The sequence below is a fragment of the Meles meles genome, chromosome 20 (genome assembly GCF_922984935.1).
Source record: "Meles meles chromosome 20, mMelMel3.1 paternal haplotype, whole genome shotgun sequence".
Lineage (NCBI taxonomy): Eukaryota > Metazoa > Chordata > Mammalia > Carnivora > Mustelidae > Meles > Meles meles.
The window spans coordinates 52,754,415-52,780,414 of NC_060085.1; the positions used below are offsets into that span (position 1 = coordinate 52,754,415).

General features: G+C 48.6%; 1 protein-coding gene across 2 annotated transcripts in view; it reads left to right on the forward strand.

The window, feature by feature from the left end:
- Window positions 1–2,560: 2,560 nt before the first annotated feature.
- IRAK2 (interleukin 1 receptor associated kinase 2) overlaps window positions 2,561–26,000 on the forward strand; it is a 56,455-nt gene continuing 33,015 nt past the window's right edge. For both annotated transcript variants that reach the window (XM_045990949.1, XM_045990950.1), the window contains exons 1-2: window positions 2,561–2,717; window positions 10,301–10,483. In XM_045990949.1, the coding sequence (XP_045846905.1) occupies window positions 2,624–2,717; window positions 10,301–10,483 (277 nt within the window). In that variant the 5' untranslated portion in view covers window positions 2,561–2,623. The remainder of the gene's footprint in view (window positions 2,718–10,300; window positions 10,484–26,000) is intronic.

Sequence of the window (26,000 nt, forward strand, 5' to 3'; positions counted from 1 at the left end):
GATGAAGAGCCAGACAGTGACTGAAGTAGGGCCTGTATCCCGATAGAATTCTAAGGTGGTGGGTGACTTTTTCTTTTCTTTCTTTCTCTTAAAGATTTTATTTATTTATTTGGCAAAGAGAGACAGCGAGAGAGGGAGCACAAGCAGTGGGAGAAGCAGGCTTCCCGATGATGCGGGCCTTGATCCCAGAACCCCGGGATCATGACCTGAGCCAAAGGCAGACAACCCAATGACTGAGCCACCTGGGCGCCCCTCTTTTCTTTAAAAAATGATTTTGATGTCCTTTGATCCTTTGTACTTTGAAGGATTTAAAAAATTTTTTTTAAAAATTTATTTATTTGACAGACAGAGATCACAAGTAGGCAGAGAGGCAGGCAGAGAGAGGAAGGGAAACAGGCTCCCTATTGAGCAGAGAGCCCGACGCGGGGCTCAATCCCAGGACCCTGGGCCTAAGGCAGAGGCTTTAACCACTGAGCCACCCAGGCGCCCCTGTCCTTTGAAGGATTAGGGGAGCACTCTGCCTGGAGCTTTTTTCAGTATGGCAGCTACCATTCTTTAAGCCTCTTCTCTGTACAAGAAAGACCCTGTAGTAGGCATTTTATATGGGCTATATAAATTGATTTAATCCACTTCCCTAGCTCTTGACTCTAGGCAATAGAAATAATTAGTGTCATTTTACAGATGTGGAAAGCAAGGTTTGAGAAGTGAAATGGGTTGTCCAGGGTCACAAAGCCTGTTGGTGACAGAACCAGGACTTGTCCCCAGGACTTCCCACTTTAATTTCCGTTTCCTTCTTCTGCAGCCATACTCCTTAGCTGTTTATGGCCACAAAGTGGAACTCCAGTTCATCTACCCTCAGTGATGATGCCTAATTTCTTGGAACTCCTCTATTAATGTATAAAAAAAGAGATAATACTATCTATAGCTTAGGCTTATGAGAATTACAGCAAATAAGTTATGCAAAGCACATTGTAGGTATAGGTAAATCCCAGTTATTATAATAAAGAGGCAGTTTGTGGCCAGTGGTCAGACTGTTGTAGCCAGTGGTCAGCCAGTGGTTCAAATCCCAGCTCTGTCACTGGTACCTGTATGATGTTAGGCAAATTACTCAACATCTCTGTGCTTTGGTTTCCTCATCCGTAGATTGGGGCACACCTACCTAATAGGGTCTGCTTTTTTTTTTTTTTTTAAGATTTATTTATTTTTATTTATATATATATATTTTTAATTTTCCCGCATGAGCAGGAGGGGCAGAGGGAGGGGGAGAGTAAAAAATCTGAGGCTGACCCAGCACTGAGTGGGAGCCGGAATTGGGGCTCCATCTCGTAACAGTGAAATCACTACCGTATCCGAAAGCAAGAGTTGGAAGCTTCACCAACTGTGCCATCCAAGCACCCCCCTCGCACTCCGCTTTTATTCTGGAATGCTACCTATCATCATCTGTAGGGCTAAATTATTTACTGCCTATCATCTCTCTCCCTACAGGGCATGGATTTTGTCTTTTTTTTTTCCCTCAGAGATATTTGGAGCCTTTAGAATAGTGCCTGGCACCAGGTAGCTGCTCAATAAATGTTAGCCATTATTATGATAAAGTATCTCGATTCCTCTATTTAAGAGTCCTCCCTTGGGGCGCCTGGGTGGCTCAGTGGGTTGAAGCCTCTGCCTTCGCCTCAGGTCATGATCCCAGGGTCCTGGGATGGAGCCCTGCATCGAGCCCCGCATTGGGCTCTCTGCTCAGCAGGGAGCCTGCTTCCCCTCCTCTCTCTCTGTCTGCCTCTCTGCCTACTTGTGATCTCTGCCTGTCAAATAAATAAATAAAATCTTAAAAAAAAAAAAAAGAGTTCTCCCGCTGCTTGCTCTGAATTCCTAATTCCCTTTAACCACCTTTCCTTTTTCTTTTGTGCAATAACATTGACCACCTTTTAACACACCACCTAAATTATTTATTAAGTACTTTAAAAAATATTTATTTATTTGACAGAGAGAGACACAGCGAGAGAGGGAACAGAAGCAAAGGGAGAGGAGAGGGAGAAGCAGTCTCCCCACTGAGCAGGGAGCCCAATGCGTGGCTTGAGCCTAGGACTCTGGGATCATGACCTGAGCCAAAGGCAGTCGCTTAACGACTGAGCCACCCAGGCGTCCCTTTTATTAAGTACTTTTATTACTTATAATGAGTTTTCTCCCTCCACCATCTAGACTGTAAATCCCATGAAAGCAAGGAGGTTTATAGGTTTTTTCCACTCATGTATCTCCAACACCTTGAACACTTTGCCTGGTATATAGTAGGTGGTTAATAGAATATTTGTTGAATGAATTTTACGTGGCGGAGCGTCAAAAGCGCTGGGCGTGGAGTCAGAAGACCTGGAACTGCCACCGAACTCTTTCGTGTGTCCCTATACGCGTTCTCTCCGCACATCAGGTCTGTTTTCCCTCCCGGCTCGGACCCCGCTCTCGCCACGCGTGGCCGCTGGGGGGCGGTGTCGTCCAGCGTCCCGCCCCGCCCACTTCCCTCGGAGGCGGCTGCCGGGTGGGACCCGCCCGCTCCCGGAGTACAGGAGCCTGTCCCCGGGCGCAGCTGCCCCAGTTGTCCGCGCGCCTGCCCGCCGGCTCCCGGAGCCCAGCCATGTCCTGCTACATCTACCAGCTTCCCGCCTGGGTGCTGGACGACTTGTGCCGCAACATGGACACGCTCAGCGAGTGGGACTGGATGCAGTTCGGTGAGCGGTGCCCCCTCGGCGACCCCGCCGCTAAGCCCCCGACCCACTTCTGTTTAAGTGGGTCCCGAACCGAGGGCTCTTTGTGCTGCCATTCCGGACCGCGGGCTCGCCGTGTGTCCTCAGGCCGGCAACCGACCCCGAGTTTGGGGCCCTCCTGCCCCCTCCAGGGGGATGGTCTGGAAGGTGTTAGGTGATCTTTGAAGGTTCTGTTGCGTTAGTCTGTCCCTAGGTAGGGAGCGGTTGGACTTTCAACTTTGCTGTTTACACTAAAGCTCATCATAATAAACTCTCAGCAGCTGCTGAGCCTTTACTGTGCTTCGGGCCCTGATGGAAGCACTTGACACGGATTATCTCCCGCGTTCCCACAAGGGCCTGTGAAGTGCGTGTTTCTCTTCCCCCGTTGTACAGACGGGGAAACGGACTGGGAGACGTAGAGTAACATGCCTCAGGGCATGGCATTGCCAAGTGGCAGAGTGGGATTTGAACTTGGTGTCTGACTCCAGCGGGACATCGTAAGTCCTTGGTGTGTTTTGTTTGTTTGCGCCTGACCATCTGCTGTGAAGGCCCGGCGTCTGGGGGCCGCTGCGCGTGTGGCCCTAGGGTTCCCAAGCAGAGGTCTGCATTCCAGTCTCCTCCCAGCTGGTGACTTTGGATGGGTTGCTTAACCTCTCTGAGCCTCAGCTTAATCTGTGAACTGGAGGTTCTTGTGAGTAATGACAGTTCTATAAGAGGCACCTGACACGTAACTGTCAGGTTCTAGTAAGTAATAAAGAAATAGTAATGATTATTATTTTTATGTTCGAGGTCAGTATAGCTGGTGCCACTTTATTTAAAAAATAACCTCTATATGTTCTTGAGAATTTAGATTATGATATGCATATATATGTACTCCTGTATGTACAGGAGTATATGATATATATGTATAGTATGTGATATACATGTACAGTTGAAAAAAATAACAAAATGAACATGTATGGGTTATCCATCCAGTTTGAGCAAATAATATACATTTTGACCTAGTGATTCTCAACCAGGGGCGATTTTGCCCCCTAGGGAGCAAATGTCTGGAGACATTTTTGGTTGTCACAACTTGGAGCATGCAGAGACTAAAGTAAAAGCTAGAGATGTTGCTAAATGCCCAAAGATGCACAGGACAGCCCCCTCCACATAGAATTATCTGGTCCAAAGTGTCAGTAGTGCTCAGATTCAGATATCCTGTTTTAGACCAGTAACAAAATAATACATGCTTATTGCAAAACGCTATTGGAAACAAAGACTAGCTCAAATTCCACTACACATGGATAAACATTACTTTTTTTTTTTTTTAAGATTTTATTTATTTGACAGAGAGATCACAAGTAGGCAGAGAGGAAGGCAGGGAGAGAGGGGGAAGCAGGCTCCCTGCTGAGCAGAGAGCCCAATGCGGGGCTCTCCAGGACCCTGAGACCATGACCTGAGCTGAAGGCAGAGGCTTATTAACCCATTGAGCCACCTGGGCACCCCCAGGGATAACCATTCTTATTTGGATGTCAGTAATAATAATGAACAACAGCAACAGCAGCTCACAGTTACTGTCTCCTTACTACATGCTAGCAGACAGCTCTGTAGTTTATACCTTCTAGTACATAATAATAAACATTTATGTGCATGCATTTTTCAAAAATCACATCAGTACATTCTAATAGCTTGCTTTATTTTCAGTTAAAATTTTCACAATTTTTTTTTCCTTGCCGAACAGTGTTCTTTAGCAACATGGACTTAGGTTTTTATTTTTACTGTGTATTTTTGTTAATGATTTTTAGTGGAGAGAAGCAACACATGCATTTACAAATGTAAATAATATACCAGGGGTAGAGAGGAAGGTAAATGTCTTTCCTCTTCCTGGTCTTTAGCCTCCCTGGTCCTCTCCCCAGAGGCTGTCACTGGTAAGATGTCAGGGCATCTCTGAGAATGTCTGTTATCATCTGGCTTTCTACACTGCACTGTGTTCCTTTGTTCCGATGACCTGTGACTTCTCTACTTTGAATGTTTCCTGAGCAGTGGACAAATTTTGTATAAGAGACTCCCTCTAGGTTTTTTTTTTTAAGTTGGCCTTGACTGTAAACACCAGAGCAACTTCTGTTCCTAACATATTTAGAAGGCACACCTGTGACTTTGTAAAAGCAGCTTTATTAAGAGATAATCTCCATACCATATAATTCATCCATTTAAAGTGTACAATTCAATGGCTTTTAGTATATGCACAGTATCTCCACAGTCAAACTTGGAACACATTCATCACCCCCCTAGAAGAAACCCTGTACCCCTTCACTGTCACCCCCAACATTCCAATGCATGCCTCCCATTTTCCTCATCTTTAGGCGTTGCCTATTCTGGACATTTCCTATAAATGGAATCCTATCATATGGAGTCCTTTGTAATTGGCTTCTTTCCTTCTTTCCTTAGTTTTCAGGTTTCACCCATGTGGTACCTTGTGTCAGTGCTTAATTTCTCTTTATTACCAAATTATATTGCACTCTATGGGTGGGCCACATTTTACGTATGCATTTAACAGTTGATGAACATTTGGGTTCTTTCCATTTTTAGCTATTATGAATAATGCTTCTATGCACATTTGTGTCTAAGTTTTTATGCAGATGCAAGTTTTCATTTCCCTTGTGTAGACACTAGGAGTGGAATTACTGAGTCATATGGTCACGCTATAGTTAACATTTTGAGGAAGTGCCAGATTGTTCTTCATGTTGGCTGCACTTCTTTACATTCCCTCCAGCAGTACACGAGGGTTCCAATTTCTCTACATCCTCCCCGACCCTTGTTATTGTCTGCCTTTTCAATTCTAGCCATCTGAGCATGTGTGAAGTGGTATCTCTCTGTAATTTTGATTTGCATTTTCCTAATGGCTCATGGTGTCGAGTATCTTTTTATGTGCTTATTGGCACCATGTACATCCTCTTTGGGGGGAATACCTCTGACTTTTTAAGCCCTGGACACCACAAATTCTCAAACTCTTCAAAGACTTCCAGGGGTTATTTAGGATATAATCCACACTCCACCAGGCCTTCCCAGTCTGTCACAATCTCACCTCACTGACTTCTGACCTCTTCTTCCACACCCACTCTTACTCACCCTGCTCCAGCCACACTGGCCTCCTTGCTATCCCACCTGCCTGGGACATTCTCCTCCCAGTGCTCACCACAGCTGGCTTTCTAGTCTGCATTAGATACCTCTTGCTGCTGTAACAAATTGCCACAAATTTAGTGGCTTAAAAACAGCACACACTTATCATGTTACAATTCTGGAGGTCAGAAGTCCGAAAATCAAGGTGTCAGCAGGGTTGCATTCCTTCTGTATGCTCTAGGGTAGAGTCCATTTTCTTGCCTAAATTTTTCAGCTTCTAGAGGCTGCGTGCATCCCTTGGCTCACGGCCCCTTCCTCCACCTTCAAAGCAACTGCGTAAGATCCTCAAATCTCTCTCTGTCCTCTGCTTCTGTTATAATAACTTTGAATCTGATACTGTTGCCTCCCTCTTATAAGGACTCTTGGAATTACATAGGCCCACTCAGGTAATTCAGGATAATCATATCTCGGGACCCTTAATGTAAGCCCATCTCCAAGGTCCTTTTTGTCATGTAAGGTCTCATAGTCATGGGTTTTCGGGACACTGACATCTTTGGAGGTCCATAGTTCTTCAGGTCTCGGTTCATACTTCCCCTATTCTAGAGGCCTCCCCTGTCCCCCTGTTTCTGTCTGTACCACCACTGTTTTATTTCCGCAGTTCCACCTAACAAACTTTGATATTACCTTGTTCCTTATTTATTTATTTATGTCTCTTTTTCCCTGGAGAATGTAAGCACTGTGAGGGCAGGGACCACCCATCTAGTTCATGCCTGTGTTCCCGGAGCCTAGCACAGCACCTGGCCAGTGTGCAGACCCTCGGTAAGTGCTTGAATAAATGGTGAGCTAAAGGCTGTAGGAGTGGTAAGGGCTTGAGGCATGTGCCCTTCTCCCCCACCGAGATGGCTTTGAGCCCGTGGTCAGTCAGCTCTCCATGCTGGATTGGGGCTCACTGAGCTGGGAGTCAGCCATGACCCCATTCAGTTGCTCCACAGCACTGTCTGACTTCCTCTTCATCAGAACTGGTGATCGCCATTGTCCGTCTAAAGAGTCTCTGCTTCTGTGAGTTATTTTGGGGGTGGGAAGATCCTTCTTCAAGTGATTTGAAAATCACATGGCTACACATACATGTGCTCTTTGGATCTGACAGCTGTTGGCAGATACTATGACTGCTTCCCATTCATTTCCTTCTGATCACGGCTGCATCTGTTTTGCCCCTGGGGGGAAATGGGCTCCTGACAGCTTCCTCCACCCAGGTGTATTCCAGCGAACAAAGAGGTAGTGGTTCCTTTGTTGTGCTAGCCTTCGTGCATAGTCCTGCTTTGTCCTGTTGGGCCGTGTGATTTTCGGCAAGTGACTGTCTCTCTCTGAGCCTTTCATGTCCTCATCTATAAAGCAGGGGTAAGTTGCCAAGAGGCTTAGGGGACATGATGTGTGGAAGTTCCTTAGTGTTTTCTCTTTCTCTTAGCCAGAGAGGAGACCCATTAGTCCTGACAAGGGTCATTTGGCCATAGAGTGGGTCATTTCAGGAGGCTGTGTCTGTTCCAGAAGGCTTTGAACGTGGGCAAGATTTTCTCCTCTCAGGTGAGCTCATGCAAGATTCAGGGACTCAGACCTGGAGGGATGGTCCCACGTCGTGGCAACCACAAGGGACAGAAACAGTGTTTTCATAGAGTGAAGTTGGCTTAATAATTACAGCTAACGATTATGGGCGCTTTCTATGTACAAAGCACTATTCCAAGTACACCTGTATATGTAACCAGTTGATCCTCACAACAGCTTCTGAGGTTCGGTTGTTATCCCCATTGGCAGATAAGGACAATGAGGCATAGGGAATGGTGAAGGGCCCTCCCCAAGTACACAGCAAGTAAGTAGCAAAATAGGATTTGAACCCAGGCCGCAGAATCCAAAATCTGGGTCATGAGCTACTATTATGCTGTCCTGGTGATAGAAGGATGTATTTTTTTTTTTTTTTAAGATTTTATTCATTTGTCAGAGAGAGCGCACAAGCATGGGGAGCAGCAGGCAAAGCAGGTTAGAGTGAGAAGCAGGCCCCCCACTGAGAAAGGAGCTCAATGTGGGACTCGATTCCAGGACCCTGGGATCATGACCTGAACCAAAGGCAGACCCACCCAGGCGTCCCATAAGTATGTATTTTTACATCTGTAGAAAAGTCTGAAGGAATAGAAGAAAAAGTATGACCAGTGCTTGTCTTGTGTTCCTCCAAGTGAGATGATCACGGGGACTTTGATTTTTGTCCTGTTAGATCTTCTGTAACCATCAGGTACTTCTTGTGTGTGTTGAGAAAAGAACTAGGAACTTTGCCGTGTCCATGGCAGTGACTCATGCCTTCCAGATCTCTATCTTGTCTTGACCCTGTTTTAAGGGTCTGGTTAAATGTCGATGGGTTGCTGCCTTAAGCTCCATCACCGTTGTGGGAGTGCACGAACCACGAGGCACCTCAGGGCTTAGTTCCTATTTCTCTCCTGTCCTGTCGCCTGTAAGGAGAGCGCATTCCCACAAAACTGTGGGTGGAACATCACACAGGGGCTTCTGTTTTTCCCATTACCTCACTCTGCCTCTGAAGTGTGGGAGGTGTGCCAGTGAACAACTTGGTGTGCAGAGAAGGGGTGTAGGGAGAGGGTGCGGGGGAGGTGTTCCTTCCTCTTCCTTCCACTCTTTTCTCTCAGCTGCTGGAAGCAGCCCCTGACCCTGCTGACATCACTTCCCACTGACCAGGAATCTGGCCTGGGGTTTCCAGTGACTAAAGTTGCGACTGAGAACTTTCCATTCCTAACAGCCTTTCTCTATTCAGAAGGCTGTCCCAATCTTCCCCATTTCTCCAGAGGGAGGGGCTTGGACAATGGGATCGTGTCACTCCCTGGCTCTGAGACTTTCCGTAGTATCTATGGCCCTTAGGAGCGAGTCCAAAGGCTAAAACCTGGCCTTTGAGGCCCTTTGTGATATGGTCCTAGGCTTGATCACTTGCCTTCTCTTCCCCACTCTGTTCACTTACATTTGTATTTTTCTTTTTTTTTTTTAGATTTTATTTATTTATTATTTATTTATTTATTTAACAGACAGAGATTACAAGTGGGGGGGCGGAGCAGACTCCCTGCCGAGCAGAGAGCGCAATGCGGCTCGATTCCAGGACCCTAGGATCATGACCAGAAGGCAGAGGTTTTAACCCATTGAGCCACCCAGGTGCCCCACGTTTGTATTTTTTAAACAGAAATCTCCATGGGTTTCTGGCTTACCTGCCGTAGTACCTCTAGGGCTTGTGACAGGCTCGAGCACAGATAATAACTATTCTGCTGAACGAATGAAGGGCTTGATGTTCACATGGATTCCTGTTTCAGGATTTCTGAAATTCTGGATCTGAAGTGTGATTCTTTTATTCCTAGTTAAGAAAAAAAGGTCTCCTTCACTTCAGTAAATTCAGTGGAACGCACATGACCATTCAAAATGCTGTTTAGGAAGAGCAGTAACAACTCGGGAAAGCTTCTGGTATAATGTTAGTAAATGAGAGCAGGCTGGAGAAGCTCACGGGCGACAGCTGCATCCAGAACCGCTGCTCTGTGGAGGGGGGAGGAGAGTTTGGGCAAGGGAAAGTACCCTGGTGGGATGCTGTGTAACTTGTTTTAGTGGAGTTTTCTCCCCTTCATTTTTCCAAGTTTTCTTTAGTGAACAACCATTCATTTTATAATGAAAAATGCAAATCTCATAGTGTTTCAGATTTGACAAAGCGCTTTTAGGTGCATGGGCTCTCATGATCCCTGTAACAGTTCTGTGAGGATGCTGGGCTGTGGGTTCCTACGTTCATTCATTAGTTCATTCGTTTGTTCATTCATTTCCCCCAGCAAGGACTAGGACCTAGGGGTGGGGAGAATGAGATGCCCAGGGCAGAATTTAAGGAGGCACCTAATCTCCAGCTTCTGAGAGTGCAGGATCAGCCCTGAGAGTGAGAACCTCCTTCAATTTTGCCTCCTGAGTGCCTCCTTTACTTCACCCTGGGCCTGGCCTTGCCCCCACTCTGTGCCAGGTGCTGATCTCTGTTCTGGGGACCTACAGATAAAACTCCCTGTCCACATGGAGCTTCTAGTCTCGGAGGGGAGGGAAGAGAAGTTCCATTCCCTCCCCACCTACAGTTGAGGAAACTGAGGCTCCCAAGGGTGAAATGCCTTACCCATAGCAAATAAGCAGCTAAAGCTGCCGGGCCCTGACCCTGTGGTCCAGCGGGGTTTCTCCTGTTTCGTGTGGCCATGGCCGTGAAGTACGTGTAGCTGATGTGCCAGTGTCACAGTATCAGGTGGAATGAGCACCCTACCTTGGGCTGCTACAGGTGGAATTTCAGGTGTGACGAGGGGGTGAGCGAGAAGGTACTGCAGAGGAAGCCAGCCAGCCTGGGGACCCTCTGGTGGAGGCACTGCCTTTCTGATGCTAAGCAGAACCTCTGAATTGCCTTCCAGCCTCCTACGTGATCACAGACCTGACGCAGCTGCGGAAGATCAAGTCAATGGAGCGGGTGCAGGGTGTGAGCATCACGCGGGAGCTGCTGTGGTGGTGGGGCATGCGGCAGGCCACCGTCCAGCAGCTGGTGGACCTCCTGTGCCGCCTGCAGCTCTACCGCGCCGCCCAGATCGTTCTGAACTGTGAGTAACCACGGCGGCCCCGGGCAGCCGCCCAGGAGCTGTTCTGGCTCCTCGAAACTTATCTTCATCTTAGAAAAAATTTTAAATGAAAGAATTTACTATCTAACTAAGAAATCTGTAACGGTGGTTCCCTGTGGGAGAGGGGTTGCGTGGCCATGGATCAAGCTGTTGGTGACAGGCTTGACTCTGAGTTCTCTCGTACCGTTTCAATTCTGCTCCTCTCTTCCAAAAATAAAGAAATAATGATGAAAAAAAAAGCTGTACATAAAAAATCCCAAAAAGTCTATGGTAAAAATGATTTATTATTTATTTATTGTTTAGAGAGGGAGGGGGCAGAGGGACAGAGAGAGAGAAAATTAGAAGCAGGCTACATGCCCAGTGTGTAGCCTGTTGTGGGCCTCGATCTCAGGGCCCTGAGATCATGACCTGAGCGGAAACCAAGAGTTGGACGCTTAACTGACTGAGCCACCCACGTGCCTCGTTAGAGCATTCTTTAACAACTGCACTGTGTTCCTTTGACAGACATGCCCTGATTTATTTACCTCAGCGCTGCTGGTAGGTGTTTAGCTTGCTTCTTAGTTTTCTCGTGTACACAGTGTTGTACCCTTAGACGTATGCACCCTCTTTGCACGATGTAAGTCTAGCTGGACAATCATTTTTTTTAGCATTGGAATAGCGGGGTTGAAAGTTTGTGTATTTGAAGTTTTGACTAGTGCTCGCTTCGGCAGCACATATACTGAAGTTTTGACTAATATCAGTATCAGTATTACTAAGTTACGCTCCTATCCACTTTTACAACAATGGTGGGAACATACCCAGCAGGTAGTAATTGCTCCCTACCATGAGGAGAGGCTGTAAAGCTGCGGAAGTAGAGTTATGTCAAGTGCTTGGTGTTCAGCCAGTGCTCAGCAGAAGGTAGGGTGGGTTAGGGTTACTCCCACCTAGGCCTCCCTTCCTGCAAAAAGACCCCTTCAGTAGGGGGGCGGCAAGCGTGTCTTTTCTTAGGTACTTTCTGAACACTCGCCCAGTTTCTGGTGCTGTCCTTGTTTCTAGAATACAGTGATGGGTAAAGCAAAAGGTCCTTTGCCTTCATGGAGGAGATAGTCTTATGAAGGTATCATCAATAGACCAGAAAATAAATAAAAACAATGGGTTGGAGGAACCAGGTAGGAGAGCCTCCTAGAACATGTCAGTTACAGAAGGGCAGTTTGAAGAGGTGAAATCGGAGGAATGGAAAGAAGACAGCCATGTGAAGAGTTGAGGTAAGAGAGCCCAGGGAAGCTTGGGGCTTTGATGGAATCAGCATAGAGCTAGTGTGGGAGGTAGAGAGCAGTACATTCTGAGCCCCGGAGACCTGAAGAAGATCCAGTGTGGGCCCTGGTGTTGTTTTGTCTGGGATTCCTGGGCTGGGAATAACATGGCTGAATCAATAGACCCAGGTTCAGCACTTTCCTGATTGTACCTCAGGCCTTTTGGAATCATGGAGGGCTTCTAGGAGGAGGGGTGGTAGGATCTAAAGCAAGGAACTGAGAGATGGGGGCTTAGAGGGCTCCCCCCTCAAAGATGTCGGGAGAACAGGGGCCTTTGGGGTGGCTCTGCAGGTGGGGGGATCTAGAGATGAAACCCAAACCAGCTTTCAGGGACACCATAGAGTAGGTCACATTGGGCATCGAAGGCCAGTGCAGCAAGAGCACTGCCTCTTGCCCTTAGCCACTTAGCCACTATCCGGGATGGAGGTTCCCCGGGAACGCCAGGCTTTCGCCGCCTCCCCCCCGCCCCCCAGTTCTCATTAGATGAAGGACAGTTCCTCTGGTGGCAAGAGTCCATGTCTGGGGGCAGGTTGTGGGGAAGGAGGATCCTTTTCACACGGAGGGGAGTGACGCACTGGTGTGACTCGGGCTGACCCCTCCAACCCAGCAGTGTAATCTCTAAGTCAAGAGTGGGCACATCTCCAGACAAGACCACCCCTGAACTTCTGCAGCCTCTGTTCCTGCCTGCTGCCTCCCCAAGCTCACTGTATTCTCAGATGGGGGAGGGATGGTCTGCTCAGCCCCCAGCCCCCCACCACGCTGGAACTTCCTGAAACCCCTCTCTGCCCCACCAGCCCTTCTGTCCTGAGAGCGTTCCCTTCAGTCCTGTCAGACAGCATCCCTCCCGTCACATCTCCCCCTGAGGCCAGGTCCTCATCCTGGTCAGCTGAGGATGCCCGCGGCAGCTGGGGGTGCCTGTGGTTTTTCCGGAACGTGGTGAGGTGGCACGGCTCAGCCCTCTGCTGTTACCTGGAAGGTCCCTCCCTTTCCCTGGACTTCGGTCTCCCTTCCTTGTCCAGTGGAGGCGGGCAGGGTGACGTCAGAGCTCCCTCTGGACACTCATGGTGCCATGCCCCCCCATTATCCCTCGTACCTTGTCGGCTGGTGTGACTGGCAGGCACCCCATTTAGCCGTGTGCAGACCCCTGGTGTCTCTACCTCCCCAGAGCCTGGCACGTGGAAGATGGGGAGAAACGATTAACATCGAACCCCAAATATTTCTCACGTTTTGAGAATGAATGATAGACTCCTAACGGGCCGGAAAAGAGGCAAGAAGGGAGGGGGCTGCTGGAGGGGGAGGAGTAATGCTACGGGAACAAGTGCAGTAGGATCCAGGGGCCGGGGGTTTCCAGCCCGATCCGCTTGGGGGACTGGGCAAGCAGGTCAGGGTCTCCAGCACACCCTGGTTTGGTCTCTTCCCGGGTGGCTGGGATGGGATGCTGAAGGGGTGTCCCAAGCCCCCAAAGCAGACTAGTACCAGGGATTGGGAAAGGCCTCTGGTTGGACATAGCAACTTGCCGTTGACGTCAAAACCTGGCAGTTGACTAATCTGGAACATGTTCTTAACGATTTGAGGTCAACAAACAGTATAGTGCCAACTTCAAAGAGACACACTCATGGCAGCGTGACACTTGGTTTTAAGCTCACAGTGACTGAGCACTTTCAATGTGCCAGTCTTCTCCCAGCCTGGAGGTGGGCGCTTTAAGGAGGAGATGGAGGCTGAGAATGGCTCCGTGACTCCCCCAAGGGTGCAAGTCTGGTCACGTGTAGAGACGGAGGGTGCTTCCAGGCGTGTCTGGATCCAGCACCCTCATTCTTAGCCTTTCTCACAGAAACCTCTTTGGGCTTCCAGACGACAGTGATAGTTTTTCTGTCAGCTTCTCTTTTTAGATCCCTGCTGTCCTGGTCCAGCAGCCTCCAACTGGTCAGGCCTATGCGAGTCTACCTTTGTTCCCCAAGCCTCTCCCCCCGCCACCGATTAAATTTGCCTAAGGAAGAGAGACTGAGGCTTGTTCCCACATCCACAAATCCCCTGGCTGTTCTTCTGAGAGCCTGGTTGTGTTCTTACTATTGCTTTCTGTCCCCATGCAGGACACTTCCCCTTTCTGTAGCTTGTTGTTTTCCTTAGTTTAAAAAAATGTTTCATATATCTCTGCCCCTTTGTGGAAGCATTTTCAGTTTCTGTAGTCCAACTACTCAAAGCTGTTTCCCCTTCCTTCATTGTAACATTTCTTAAACCTTATTTTTCATTAACTTGTAGAAGGTCGTTTATGAACTCTCTCAGCTGCTTCCGGGAGTTTGAGAACCCGACTTCTGCCTACTGCTTCTTCTTTTTCTTTTCCTTCTTCTTCTTCTTTTTTTAAAGACTCTATTTATTTGACAGAGAGACAGTGAGAGAGGGAACACAGGCTGGGGGAGTGGGAGAGAGAGAAGCAAGCTTCCCGCCGAGCAGGGGGCCCAACTTGGAGCTTGATCCCAGGACTCTGGGATTATGGTGTGAGCTGAAGGCAGATGCCCAACTGACTGAGCCAACCAGGCGCCCCTGCCTACCACTTTTTAAAGAGCTTTAAGGATAGATTTGATAGAGAAGGTGGGTGGGCAGAAGGGATACCAGGGTGATGGGCATTAAGGAGGGCATGGGATGGAGTGAGCACTGGGTGTTATATACAACTGATGACTCACTGAACTCTACCTCTGAAGCTGATAATACACTAGATGTTAATTAATTGACTTTAAATAATTAAAAAAAAATGAGATTGGATAGAACCGTGCTTGAAAACCACACACACCAGAGGTCCTAGATATAAACTGGTTTTCTCGGAGACTTGCATCTCCAGATAATATATTTGCATTTGGCAGAGGCCATCTGAAGACAGTGCCTGAGCTGAAAGGTGGGGTGTGGGATCCGCTGGGGACCACACTGTATCTGGTCTCTTGAAATCAAGTCCTGGGGCTGGCTGCTGGCGCAGTTGTGTAAAGAGTCGGGTCTGTGGGTGTCCGTTCCTATTTTCTTGGGCCTCATTGCCAAGATCACTATTACTCTGTTTGTCACACTCCTAACATGAAATGTTATGGGAATTAGAATAAATTAGCACAGAAAGGCTTACTACCCAAACACCCATTCCTCCGGCATATCTGTGTGCCAGGGTCAACCCCTTTTTATTCTTTGAGCCATTTCTTGGCACTAGTCTATATTAACATTTTTGTTTCACTGCTGTTACTAAGGGAAGATGGCAGTGACATTTTAGATAAGACAGACCTTTATTTCCCTCTCCTGACAGTCCAAACTGCCCAAGATGAATGGGCAGCATCATGGTATCAAGGATCAGTTTTTTTTGTTTTTGTTTTGTTTTTTGTAATGCTCTGCTGCCTTGGACCCCTGGCTGCCCCTCCCATCTGACAGGACTACTCGGATCCTCACATGCACCTCCAGCTGGCACAGAAGGCTTGGAAGGCAAGTTGCACGCCTAACTTGCCTTCCAAGTCATTGGCCAGGACCTAGTCACGTGATAGCACCTAGTTGCAGGGGAGGCTGGGAAATGTAATCTGTAGCTGGGGTATTATGTGCACAACAAAAGCTTCTATTATACTAGAGGAGGAGGGAATAAATATTGGAGGGACAACAGTCTCTTTATAATTCTCTCCTTGGGCCACCCAAATATTCACATACACCTGTCTTCTCACACCTAAAACATTCTCACCCTTTCCCCAAGGGAGGCAGACCAGAGGTCCTAATCAGTTTCTTCCTTTAGGAAAAGGCCCAGGATCTGGGGGGTGACATGTTGTCTTCGGGATCAGCCTCCTATGGTCCAGTACCTCTCCACCAAAGAGAAGTTATCTGCTACCCTTCCCCCAGCACACCCAGAACCTTGTGCTGGTATCTGAACAGGAAGCCACAATCAGAACTCTCCCATTTGAAATGAGAAACACGCTGTAGTCACTCGTGTTGACAGTTGATAGATCTGGCTGGGCAGCAGTTGTCAAGGTCCCTCCCGGCCAGGGGAGTAAGCTGTTTGCTCCATCCATCTGCACCCCCTTGTTCTCAGTAGATCAAGGATTCTCAAAGTGCAATCCCCAGACTTCTAAGCATCAGCATCATCTTGAGCTTGTTAGAGATGCAAATTCTTGGGTCTCGCCTCATCTGCTGATTCAGAAACTCCAGGGGTGGTGGGGTCCTAGGTCTGTGTTTTAACACGTGGGGTGAGGGATGGGGGCAGGCAGGGGGAGCTTCCCTGTTCATTATTCTCTGTGGCCTCATCTGAAGTGGGAACTGAAGAGAGGCTGTCCTTACAGAGGGCGCCTGGGCTTTCACAGTCCATTTCCTGCTGGTCTGGAAAATATAGTTTTTTAGTCAGGCAGCCATATGTCTAGCTAAAACTTCTAGAATGTGGGAAGATGGGGGCAATGGGTATTTTCTGCCATACTAGTACTACCTCTAAATAAGGTGCTTACACTGTCCTTTTCATATTTATTAATTTGAATATTATCCACTAATTTCCTAGAAGAAGAGGACTTGGCTTATACACAGTTCCTCTCCCTTTTTAGTACATTTGTATCACAATTTTTAGTTCCTCTGTAGATTGCTTTTGCAATATTGAACTAACATCCTTACATTGCTGGTTCTTTTTCCATTCAGCTCTAGGCAATGCCTGTTGATTCTCCCCTTTGTACGATGATATTGTCCTTTCTCTGGCCCTTTCTTACCCCATTCTCTCTACTTTCATCCTCCAGCTTTGGGTGAAGACCAGGTATAAAGTAGTCCTCTGTGAATGTTGTCACAGCTCTAGGCTATGCTAAACCCACAGGGAAGAACTGGGTCTTGGATGAAATCCTAATCTCTGGATCAGGACGGGAAGGGGAATGCTGTCTCTGTGTCCTGGTTGACAAATGTCTTGCGATGGGGAAAGTAATGTGTATTTAAGGCATCGGCAGGGCGAATCATAGTCTATAGGAGCATTTCCCAAACCATGTGCCTCAGAAGAGTGCTCCAGCAAGATATGCCCCCTGCAAACAAAGAGTTCATGAATAACTAAACCTGGGAGATCCTGTATGCTCTATCAGTGCCCCCTACTCTTGGAGATTCATAATGCTAGCCATTGTATTAAGGCTCTGATAAGTCCTGCAGCAAAGAGAGATATTTGGGCCAGTGTTTTCCATTTATATTTGATTGTGGAACCCCTTTTCATTTGATGCTTATAAATAGTCCCACAGAACCAACCAACACATTGTGGGAATCACTACTCTAGTGAAATGGTGACCATGGTGATATTGCTGGGCATTTCAAGGGAGCTTCGTGATGGAGAGATTGGGGGATCAGGGACAGATTTCTAGGGTCAGGCCAGCATTCAGCATCAGATGAGTCTAATGCAGGGGACCAGGACTAACCATCACCCTGGGGCTTAAAACATGAAGGTCCTACACCTGAAAGGGACTTTTCCAGACTACTTGGCTTAGGAGGGGACTATGTGCCAGGCTGCAGAGCCTAAGTTTTAGGATCTTGTATGTGCAGGAGCAGGAATCAAGGCAGAGGCCATAGTCTCAGAACTGTGGCTCCCAGCCAGAGGCAGGTCAGCTATCGTCACTGCTGAGCTGTAGAACTCATGAAATGGCACCAAAGGCAGGCCTAGGAACTGAGCCTGCTGATGGTGAGGATCAGATGGCTCTAGCTGTGCAAGACCGGGAACCAGCTGTGCCTAACCTGTGAGATAAAACTCTGCTTCTTTCCTCCTCACAGCGTGTTAGATACATGGGAGCTGGGCCAGAGAGTCAATGATGAACGAAAGACATATTTTTCAAGTACCTACTTGCTAGGTACTAGGGACACGGCAGTGAAAATACAGATGAGCTCCTGGACCTCAGGGAGCCTGCAGTCTAGTGTGGGAGACACATCCTGACAGGAGGGTGACACGGAGACTGTAACCACCCACACGGCTGGGTGAGGGCTGTGGTGAGCTGCAAGAGGGCAGGATTTGATCTTATTGGTAGAAGTTTCCCTGAGGAAAAAAACCTGAGCCTCTGGTGGAAGGACAAGTGATACTAGTGAGTGAGGGACCACTGATCATTTCTAGGCAGAGGGCACAGCACATGCAAAGGCCCAGAGGTGGGAAGGGGGTGATGTTTGAGGACCCAGATGGAGGCCATGGGGGCTTCAGCAGGAGGACGGTGTGGCAGGCTGGGCCTGGGGAGAGGACAGGGTGCAGAGTCAGGCCACCCGAAGCCTCACAGGCTGCAGTCAAGGGGCTGCTTTCTCAGGGAGGAAAGGGAAGATCTTGGAGGGCTTGTGCCTGATGTATGCCCATTGTTCTGGCCACTGTGTGGAATAGGGGCCTGTGAGGTTCTGAATAGGAGCACAAGAAGCTTCTGGAATCTGAAGGGATTGGGAGGTGACCAGGGTTTTATCTTTCCTCCTGCTGCTACCATCTTCCTGGGAGTTTTCTTTTGACTTTTGCCTTTTTCACACAGTCTCATTTGGTTGTGCAACCTTGATGTTTTCTAACGTTTGGTTTGGTGTCTCAGCCAGAGTCATTTCCTTCCTGGAGCTGGGCTGTCACTGAATGGGGAATTTTTGGCTGTCGCCTAAAGGGAAACAAGATAATTTTTCTCTTTCCCAAAGAGCCCGAGCTGTTGCAAGGGCCAGATGGGGCTGGCGCTTTTGCTCTCTTGGAAGGCTTCCCAATATCTGCCCCTTTTCAAGCTAGGGAATGACAATGCATGGCTGGAATTCGGGGCCACTGGAGAATTGCCCCGGAGGTGGCAGTATGTTTGGCCAAGACCCACCAGGCCAGGAGTCTGCCTATTTGGTTCTAGTTATAACTTGTATTTAGCACCTAATATGTGCCAGGTAGACATCTTACCTCATAAATCTTATCATTCCCCTTTTATAGATGTGGAAACTGAGGCTCAGAGATTAACTAACATGCTGAAAGCCACCTTATTAGTAAGTAATGGGCTGGGGTGGGGACCTAGTTCTGCTTGACCTGAAACCCTACTGGGGTAGGTCACTGGATGGCATCAGGTCTCACTTTTCCCCTCTGTAAAATAGGTACACATGTTGCCCTGTCTAGTCTCATAAACCAGGAAGCTGGAAAACATAAGAGGTTGTGAGGGTTTTAAAAAGCTAGTGCTGATGGGCGCCTGGGTGGCTCAGTGGGTTGAAGCCTCTGCTGTCGGCTCAGGTCATGATCCCAGGGTCCTGGGATCGAGCCCCACATGGGGCTTTCTGCTCTGCAGGGAGCCTGCTTCCTCCTCTCTCTCTGCCTGCCTCTCTGCCTAGCTGTGATTTCTCTCTGTCAAAAAAAAAAAAAAAAAAAAAAAGTTAGTGCTGATGGGGCACCTAGGTGGCTCAGTCAGATAAGTGGCTGCCGTGGCTGCCTTTGACTCAGGTCATGATCCCAGGATTCTGCAATCAAGCCCCATGCTGGGCTCTGCTCAGTGGGGAGCTGAACTTCTCCCTCTCCCTTTGCCGGCCACTCTGCCTACTTGTGCTCTCTCTGTCAAATAAATAAATAAAATCTTAAAAAGAAAAAGTTAGTGCTGAGTGGCTCAGGACAGGTCACCTGACTTTCCTTCCACACATTAGTTACTCCACTGGAACACAGCAAGACTTTAATCACTGTGGGGATTTTGGGGGGTTGTGTGAGAATGAACAGAGCATATGTGCAATGCATCTAAATCAGTCCCCAATTTTTTAGAGAGGGAAGGTGAGAGCTGGAATGAAAGGAGCTGCCCTTTGGCTGAACCCCTGCTCGGTGCTAAGCTAGTGTAATTAGGCTCCTGTTGCAAGTTTTGAACATACATTGAGATCATCCATTAACCAGGATAGGCTAGGTTATGTTGCAGTCACAGATAAAGCCTGAAAGCGCCATTATTCAACACAACGCAGACTAATTCCTGAAAGTCCAGTGCTGCCTTCTGTGTTCTTAGAGCTGGCTCTGTCTTCTCGAACACACAGCTTCCAGGGTCAGTGTGACTGGGGAAGAGAGGCCTGAAAGGAGATTCACTGGCTCTTCGTTGCTTCCTCCAGAAAGTGATGGTAGTATTTCCGCTTAAAACCCATTGGCCAGAACCAGTCATGTGGCCCCAGCTTACTTGCAAGGGAGGCTGGGTATGAGAGGGAGAAAAGGACTGTTTGGTAAGCAATGTCTTGCCTATAGGTTACTTCATTTCATGGGAGTTGATGATGAGGTTCTACCTAATCATGACCTGCGGGGCCTCACATAGTCTAACCCTTGCCCAGCACTTTCATCTCGTCTGTGCCACTTTCCCCTTCATTCATTCAGCTCAGCCACTAGAGTCATTCTTCATCTGAGGAGATACACCAACCTGTTTTCTGCCTCAGGACCTTTGCATATGTTCTCCTTAGAAGGCTCATTCCTCCCTGACTCCCTTGTATCTTCCCATGGCTAATTCTTCCCATCTTTTGAGTCTGTGCTGAAATGGTATCTGCCCACAGAAGCCTTCCCTGGCTAAGCGGTATAAGTCAGTCTGTCAGGTACCCCTCCCTGTGTGTGTGTGTTAGTTTTCACCAGAGAACGTCTCCCAGTTGATAATTAGAAATCTCTTATTTAACTAGTTTAATGTTGGGATCATGTCAGTTTTGTTAATGGATGGCATCCTCAGTGCCTAATACAATGACTGAATGAATAAATGAATGAATGAGGAAGGGTAAATCATTTTAGCAGCTGGTAGAGTACAGGTCCAACAGAGAACCAGAGATAGAGCAATTAGGAAGGTCCATTAGGAGGTTATTCCCTCAGAGTTACTTAATTTTTACCTAGCTTGAGTTGGGAGTTTTGAGTTTGTGTGTGTGTGTGTGTGTGTGTGTGTGTGTGCATGCGTGTGCGTCGGTGTTGGACTTTGGATATCCAGGAGGGTCCAGCCAGAGATTAAAAGGGGAAGGAAAAAAGAGGGCCCAGAAAGCTATGTTTGTCACTGATATGCCAGCTGGCACCAGGGTTCTTTAGTTATGGCTGAGTCACTTTTATTTGTTCTAGAAGGATCCGTTTCAGCCTCATGAGTCAGCTGAAGAGTAAGAATGCACATATAATTATTACATCACTATTTTTCATGAGGGCTGTGAAGGGAGGGAGGGATTTCCAGGTTGTGCTCACTGAGGAAAGAGCTCATTGACAGTTAGAGTCCCCTTTGCTCAAGTGTTTCCTGAATTAAATATGCCATGCATAGGGGTGCCTGGCTGGCTCAGGCCTTAGAACATGTGACTCTTGATCTCAGGGTTATAAATTTGAGCCTTGTGTTACGTGCAGAGATTACTTGAAAATAAAATCTTTAGAAAAAACAGGTCATGCATGTGATTTTTTTTTTAAGATTTTATTTATTTATTTGACAGACGGAGATCACAAGCAGGCAGAGAGGCAGGCAGAGAGAGAGGAGGAAGCAGGCTCCCCGCTGAGCAGAGAGCCCGATGCGGAGCTCAATCCCAGGACCCTGGGATCATGACCTGAGCTGAAGGCAGAGGCTTTAAGCCACTGAGCCACCTAGGCGCCCCCATTTTTTTTTTAAAGATTTTATTTATTTGACAGATCACAAATAGGCAGAGAGGCAGGCAGAGAGAGGGGGAAGCAGGCTCTCTGCTGAGCAGAGAACCTGATGTGGGGCTCGATCCCAGGACCCCAGGATCATAACCTGAGCCGAAGGCAGAGGCTTAACCCACTGAGCCACCCGGCGCCCCCAGGTCATGCATGTGAGAAAGCACTAAGGACAGAGCCTGACCTGTGGTTGCAGATGGTGATGATAGCCACAAGAAATAAGAATAATAGCTTTTCACTGTCTCGTGCTTGCTCATTTCATCCTCACAGCTGCTCTATGGGAGTTGGGGTATGGGTCCTCATCTCACTTGTCACATGAGACAGAATGGTTACCTGACCAGGGAGCCCAACCCCGACTGATGGGAAGCATGTGAAATGCTGTGTCAAAGCCAGAAACCACACACTTAAGCCTATAACCCAACTCTCATCCCTCTGGAAAGTTCCTCCAGGGAACTTTTGAAAACATCCAGACTCTGATTTCACTTTTCTGAGAACATATATATCCACCCCTCACTGCTCACAGCCACTGAAACTCTTCCTTCAGACCCTGGCATCCCCTCCCCATCCCTGAGGGTCTTGGCAGAGGGGACCCCAGCTACCTGTCCTCCCGTGTGTGACAAGGTTGGCTGCTGATGGCATAGGCAGGCAGAAGCAGGATGGACCTCTCTTCCTGCTGGGTTCCCCTATTACTTTGCCCCACAGCCACGGTGCCTTCCGAGACCATGCCATTGCCTGCTGACAGTCACAGTTTCCATTCAAGCGTTTAAAATGCTGACCAGGGCACCTGGATGGCTCCATGGGTTAAAGCCTCTGCCTTCGGCTCAGGTCATGATCCCAGGGTCCTGGGATTGAGCCCCACATTGGGCTCTCTGCTCAGCAGGGAGCCTGCTTCCCTTCCCCTCTCTTTGCCTGCCTCTCTGCCTCCTTGTGATCTCTGTCTGTCAAATAAATAAATAAAATCTTTAAAAAAAAAATGCTGACCATAGCCATTCACTCCAAATGCTTCCTTCACAGCCTCTAAGTTGGGAGTCAGAGGTTCTTTCTCTGCCCATTTTGGGCAGGGACAGAGGGCAGAGGATGGCCGTTTGCATAGTCTGTGCCCTATCCCCATCCTCAGGCTGGCGGCTTTACCTATCTTATCCCACTGAGTCCAGAGGCAGTCCTGGGACAGGACTCCACAGATAGATGCAAATGATTCTCAGGGTTAAGAAATTAGCCCTCGGTATAAGGTGGGAGCAGTAGTAGCCGGACCTGGAAACTGAGGGGAACTTCCCCACCCTTGTACTCTATGGTTACAATTAATATTTTTCGATCTCATGATGCTGTGGAATCAGCGTGACGTGTGTAGAATCACTTTTCGAGAATATAATCTCGGGAAAAAAGCACAAAGCTGCACTTAGAGCTCGGTCGTAGGAGTGACATCACCCAGCACGGTGCCAGCGTCCCCTTGGCAGACAGGAAACCTGCGGGGAGATTTAATGTTTGTGACAGCCCTTTCTCACTAACATTTTGCCCCATCCTGTCATCGATAGTCTATTTTTACTTCAATAAGCACGCGGGTGTGGCAGCCTGAAGAGTGGGCGTCATATCCGGCCAGCCATGAGAGATCAGGTCATCAGGCATGAAAGGTAGAGAAGCCACATTGTCTCCCTCTCTGGGTTTTGATGGTGGGAAGGGAGGCCCACCCAGGCCCACTGCCCACCTTCTGACTCGGATGAGGCACCAGCAACCCAAGAAGAGAAGTGGAGATGTTTTGCCTCTTATTTATTTATTTATTAGAGACTTTTATCTATTTATCTGAGCACTAAAAGGGGGAGGGATAGAAGGAGGGGCAGGCTCTCTGCTGAGCAGGATGAGCTGGGCTTTATCCCAGGAACCCGGGACCGTGACCTGAGCTGAAGGCAGAGACACTCAACCGACTGAGCCCCCCCACGCGTCCCTGTGCCTCTTATTTATTGTCAATACCTCAAATACATATGAAAGGTCCCAGTATGCTGAGACAGGGGTTTCACAGGAAACTGAAATTTATCATCAGATTGTCACCGTGGGCCTGATGTGGGGCTCTGTCAGCTGACCTCTGTGGCACATGTGACCCTGAGAGGTTGACTAGGTGGGAGGGTAGGTGTCAGCCTGGAATGTGCTGGCGGTAGCCCCTGCTGAGGCCACAGGACAGTTCTCCCCTTCCCATGTGGGGTCCCCCACCCCCGAGTGCTGGTACATGACCCACCGTGCCAGCAGTAGGCCACTGTGTGTCATTGCGAAAGAACAAGAAAAGCAAAGAGAAAAGTGAACTCTTCCTTAGGATGAAAACACAATGAGGTCTTTTATGTCCCATATGGGTGGAGGCCCTAGAGGTCAGCCACAGGTGGGCTGGTGGCCTCAGTGTTCCTGCCACAGACGTCCTGACAGGCGAAGATTTGCTCAGAAAGAGAAGTAAAAAAAAGTCCCCAGCAGTAGTAGGTCTCTGCTGTGGTGAGGTCAGGCCAGGACGTTCACCCTCCACCCCCCTCTGTCCCCTCAATGAGGAAACCAGGGCTCGGCCAGGTCTCAGACAGGGGAAGGTGCTGGTGCTTCTGGGCTCATAGACAGGTCAGGGTGCAGGTGGGACCTCCAGGAAGGGGTACAGCTGGGAGCAGTCCTTCAGTTGGGGCCTGGCCTCTGTGGGAAGTTGCAGTCTGAGGTCCCCTTCAGCAGCAGGCCTGGCCCACCCAGTGCGAGGGGGGCTGGGGCCAGGCTGTCACTGGCCTTGCATGGAGGAGCCTCCTTGGCCTTTCTGCTCTATACACAGGTATCTTGGGACACCGCTGAGGTGGCCCTTTGAGGAACACAGGATTGTCCCCTCACCCCGGGGTGGTTTGTGGATAGAGGGTATTGGGAGAGGCCCCAGGCCAGAGAGAAGAGACTCCAAGTGGCATGGGGTAGTCCCTCTTGGAGGCAGGGGCACAGGGTTCCTGTCCTACCAGCTGGGAATAGGTGGTTCTGTCCCCGCTCTGCTCACCAGTTCACCTTCACAGCCGGTGCTCGCTCACCATGCCATTTTGCACAAGGGCCTGCGAAACAAACGGAATGATACCACAAAAGGCAAAGGTGTGTGACTCCATGGGTCCCACCTGCATGGCTGCTACTGGGGAGGACTCCCCCACCCCCCATAGGCTCTCAGTTTTGGCCAAAAGGGCCTTGGCCTGGGGGGTGGGATGGGGGCAGCTTGGCCCATGGACAACCTTCTGAGGGCCTGGGGACCCCAGATGGGAAGGAATAAAGCATGTGTTCTCCTGGGGCTCCCCTCTGTGGGTGGAGTCCTGCCCACAGCCCTGGCCTCCCCCAGCTTCCTGCCTCAGTGCTCCTTTCTTCTACCTTCTTCCTTGGGCGGGTCCCTTCCTTGCTACTTCCAGGGCTGTGGTGAGAATACTTGTAGTGAAAATATCAAGAACACATCGTAAACAGTGGGTGGCAAGAAACAGAAGTGAGTCAGATCTGAATGTAGAGATGGCCTGCTTGCTAATCTGGGTCAGATGGATTCCCCAGAGCAAACGGCTACTCCCTCTGGCTCGGAAGACCCAGTGCTGGTCATTACTGTAGCCAGCTAGCTTGCTTCCTGATTTTTTTGTCCTCAGGAAACGTACTTTACTTTGCAACCAATGCATGGTCATTGTTGAAAAATTCTACCGTGTGAATAAACAGAAAGCCAACCCACCCACCAACCCACCCCGTAGTGTAAAATCACTGATAATCACGTTACCCAGAAATAATCACTGTTCCCATTTTATATATGTTCTTCATCTTCTTTTTCTCTTCATACACAGATGTCTTCTATACTGTTACACATATTTTACCAAAAACTGGTTACGTAGTCTGTAAGCTCTGTTGTCACTCAATGGTGTAGTAATACCTTTCCATGTCAATGGGTAAGGTAGACACAGATATTTTGTTAGTTGCTGTTAAAGTGAAAAAAAAAAAAAAACACAACACCTACACGAGTTAAAAAACTTAAACGAGCAGTCACATTTCTAGAGACAGAAAGTTGAATGGTGGGTACCAGGGATTGTGGGGGAAGGGATGGGAAATTTTCTTTTTCTTTTTTTTTTTTAAGATTTTATTTATTTAGTTGACAGAGAGACAGAGGGAGAGACATCACAAGTAGGCAGAGAGGCAGGCAGAGAGAGAGGGGGAAGCAGGTTCCCCACTGAGCAGAGAGCCCGATGCAGGGCTGGATCCCAGGACCCTGAGATCATGACCTGAGCCAAAGGCAAAGGCTTAATTAACCCCCTGAGCCACCCAGGCGCCTGGCTTTATAGTTCCAGTTCTAAAGCTTGGGTTTGAAAAGCTTGGCCTCTTGGTAACAATGGGTTTTGTTTCGAGAGAGACACAGTTTACCTGTTCGAAGAATTGCTACCGGAGGGAGACTCAAAGGCTGGAGATGTTTCGTCCTAGCCCCACCTGGCGCATGTGCAAGCAAGATGGGGGCTGTCCCTAGAATTCCAGGGCCCCTGTTTCTGTGGTTCTCAAATATGGGTCCGCCCCAGACCACCCAATGGTGAAGGGCCTTGAATGTAGGGCTCTGGACTTTGGGTTTGGTCTGGAAGTTAATGGGGAGACACAAGGACCTGGGAGAAGAGTGTGAGCTTCATCTGGACTGTGGGAGCTCATAAAGGCTTTAAACAGG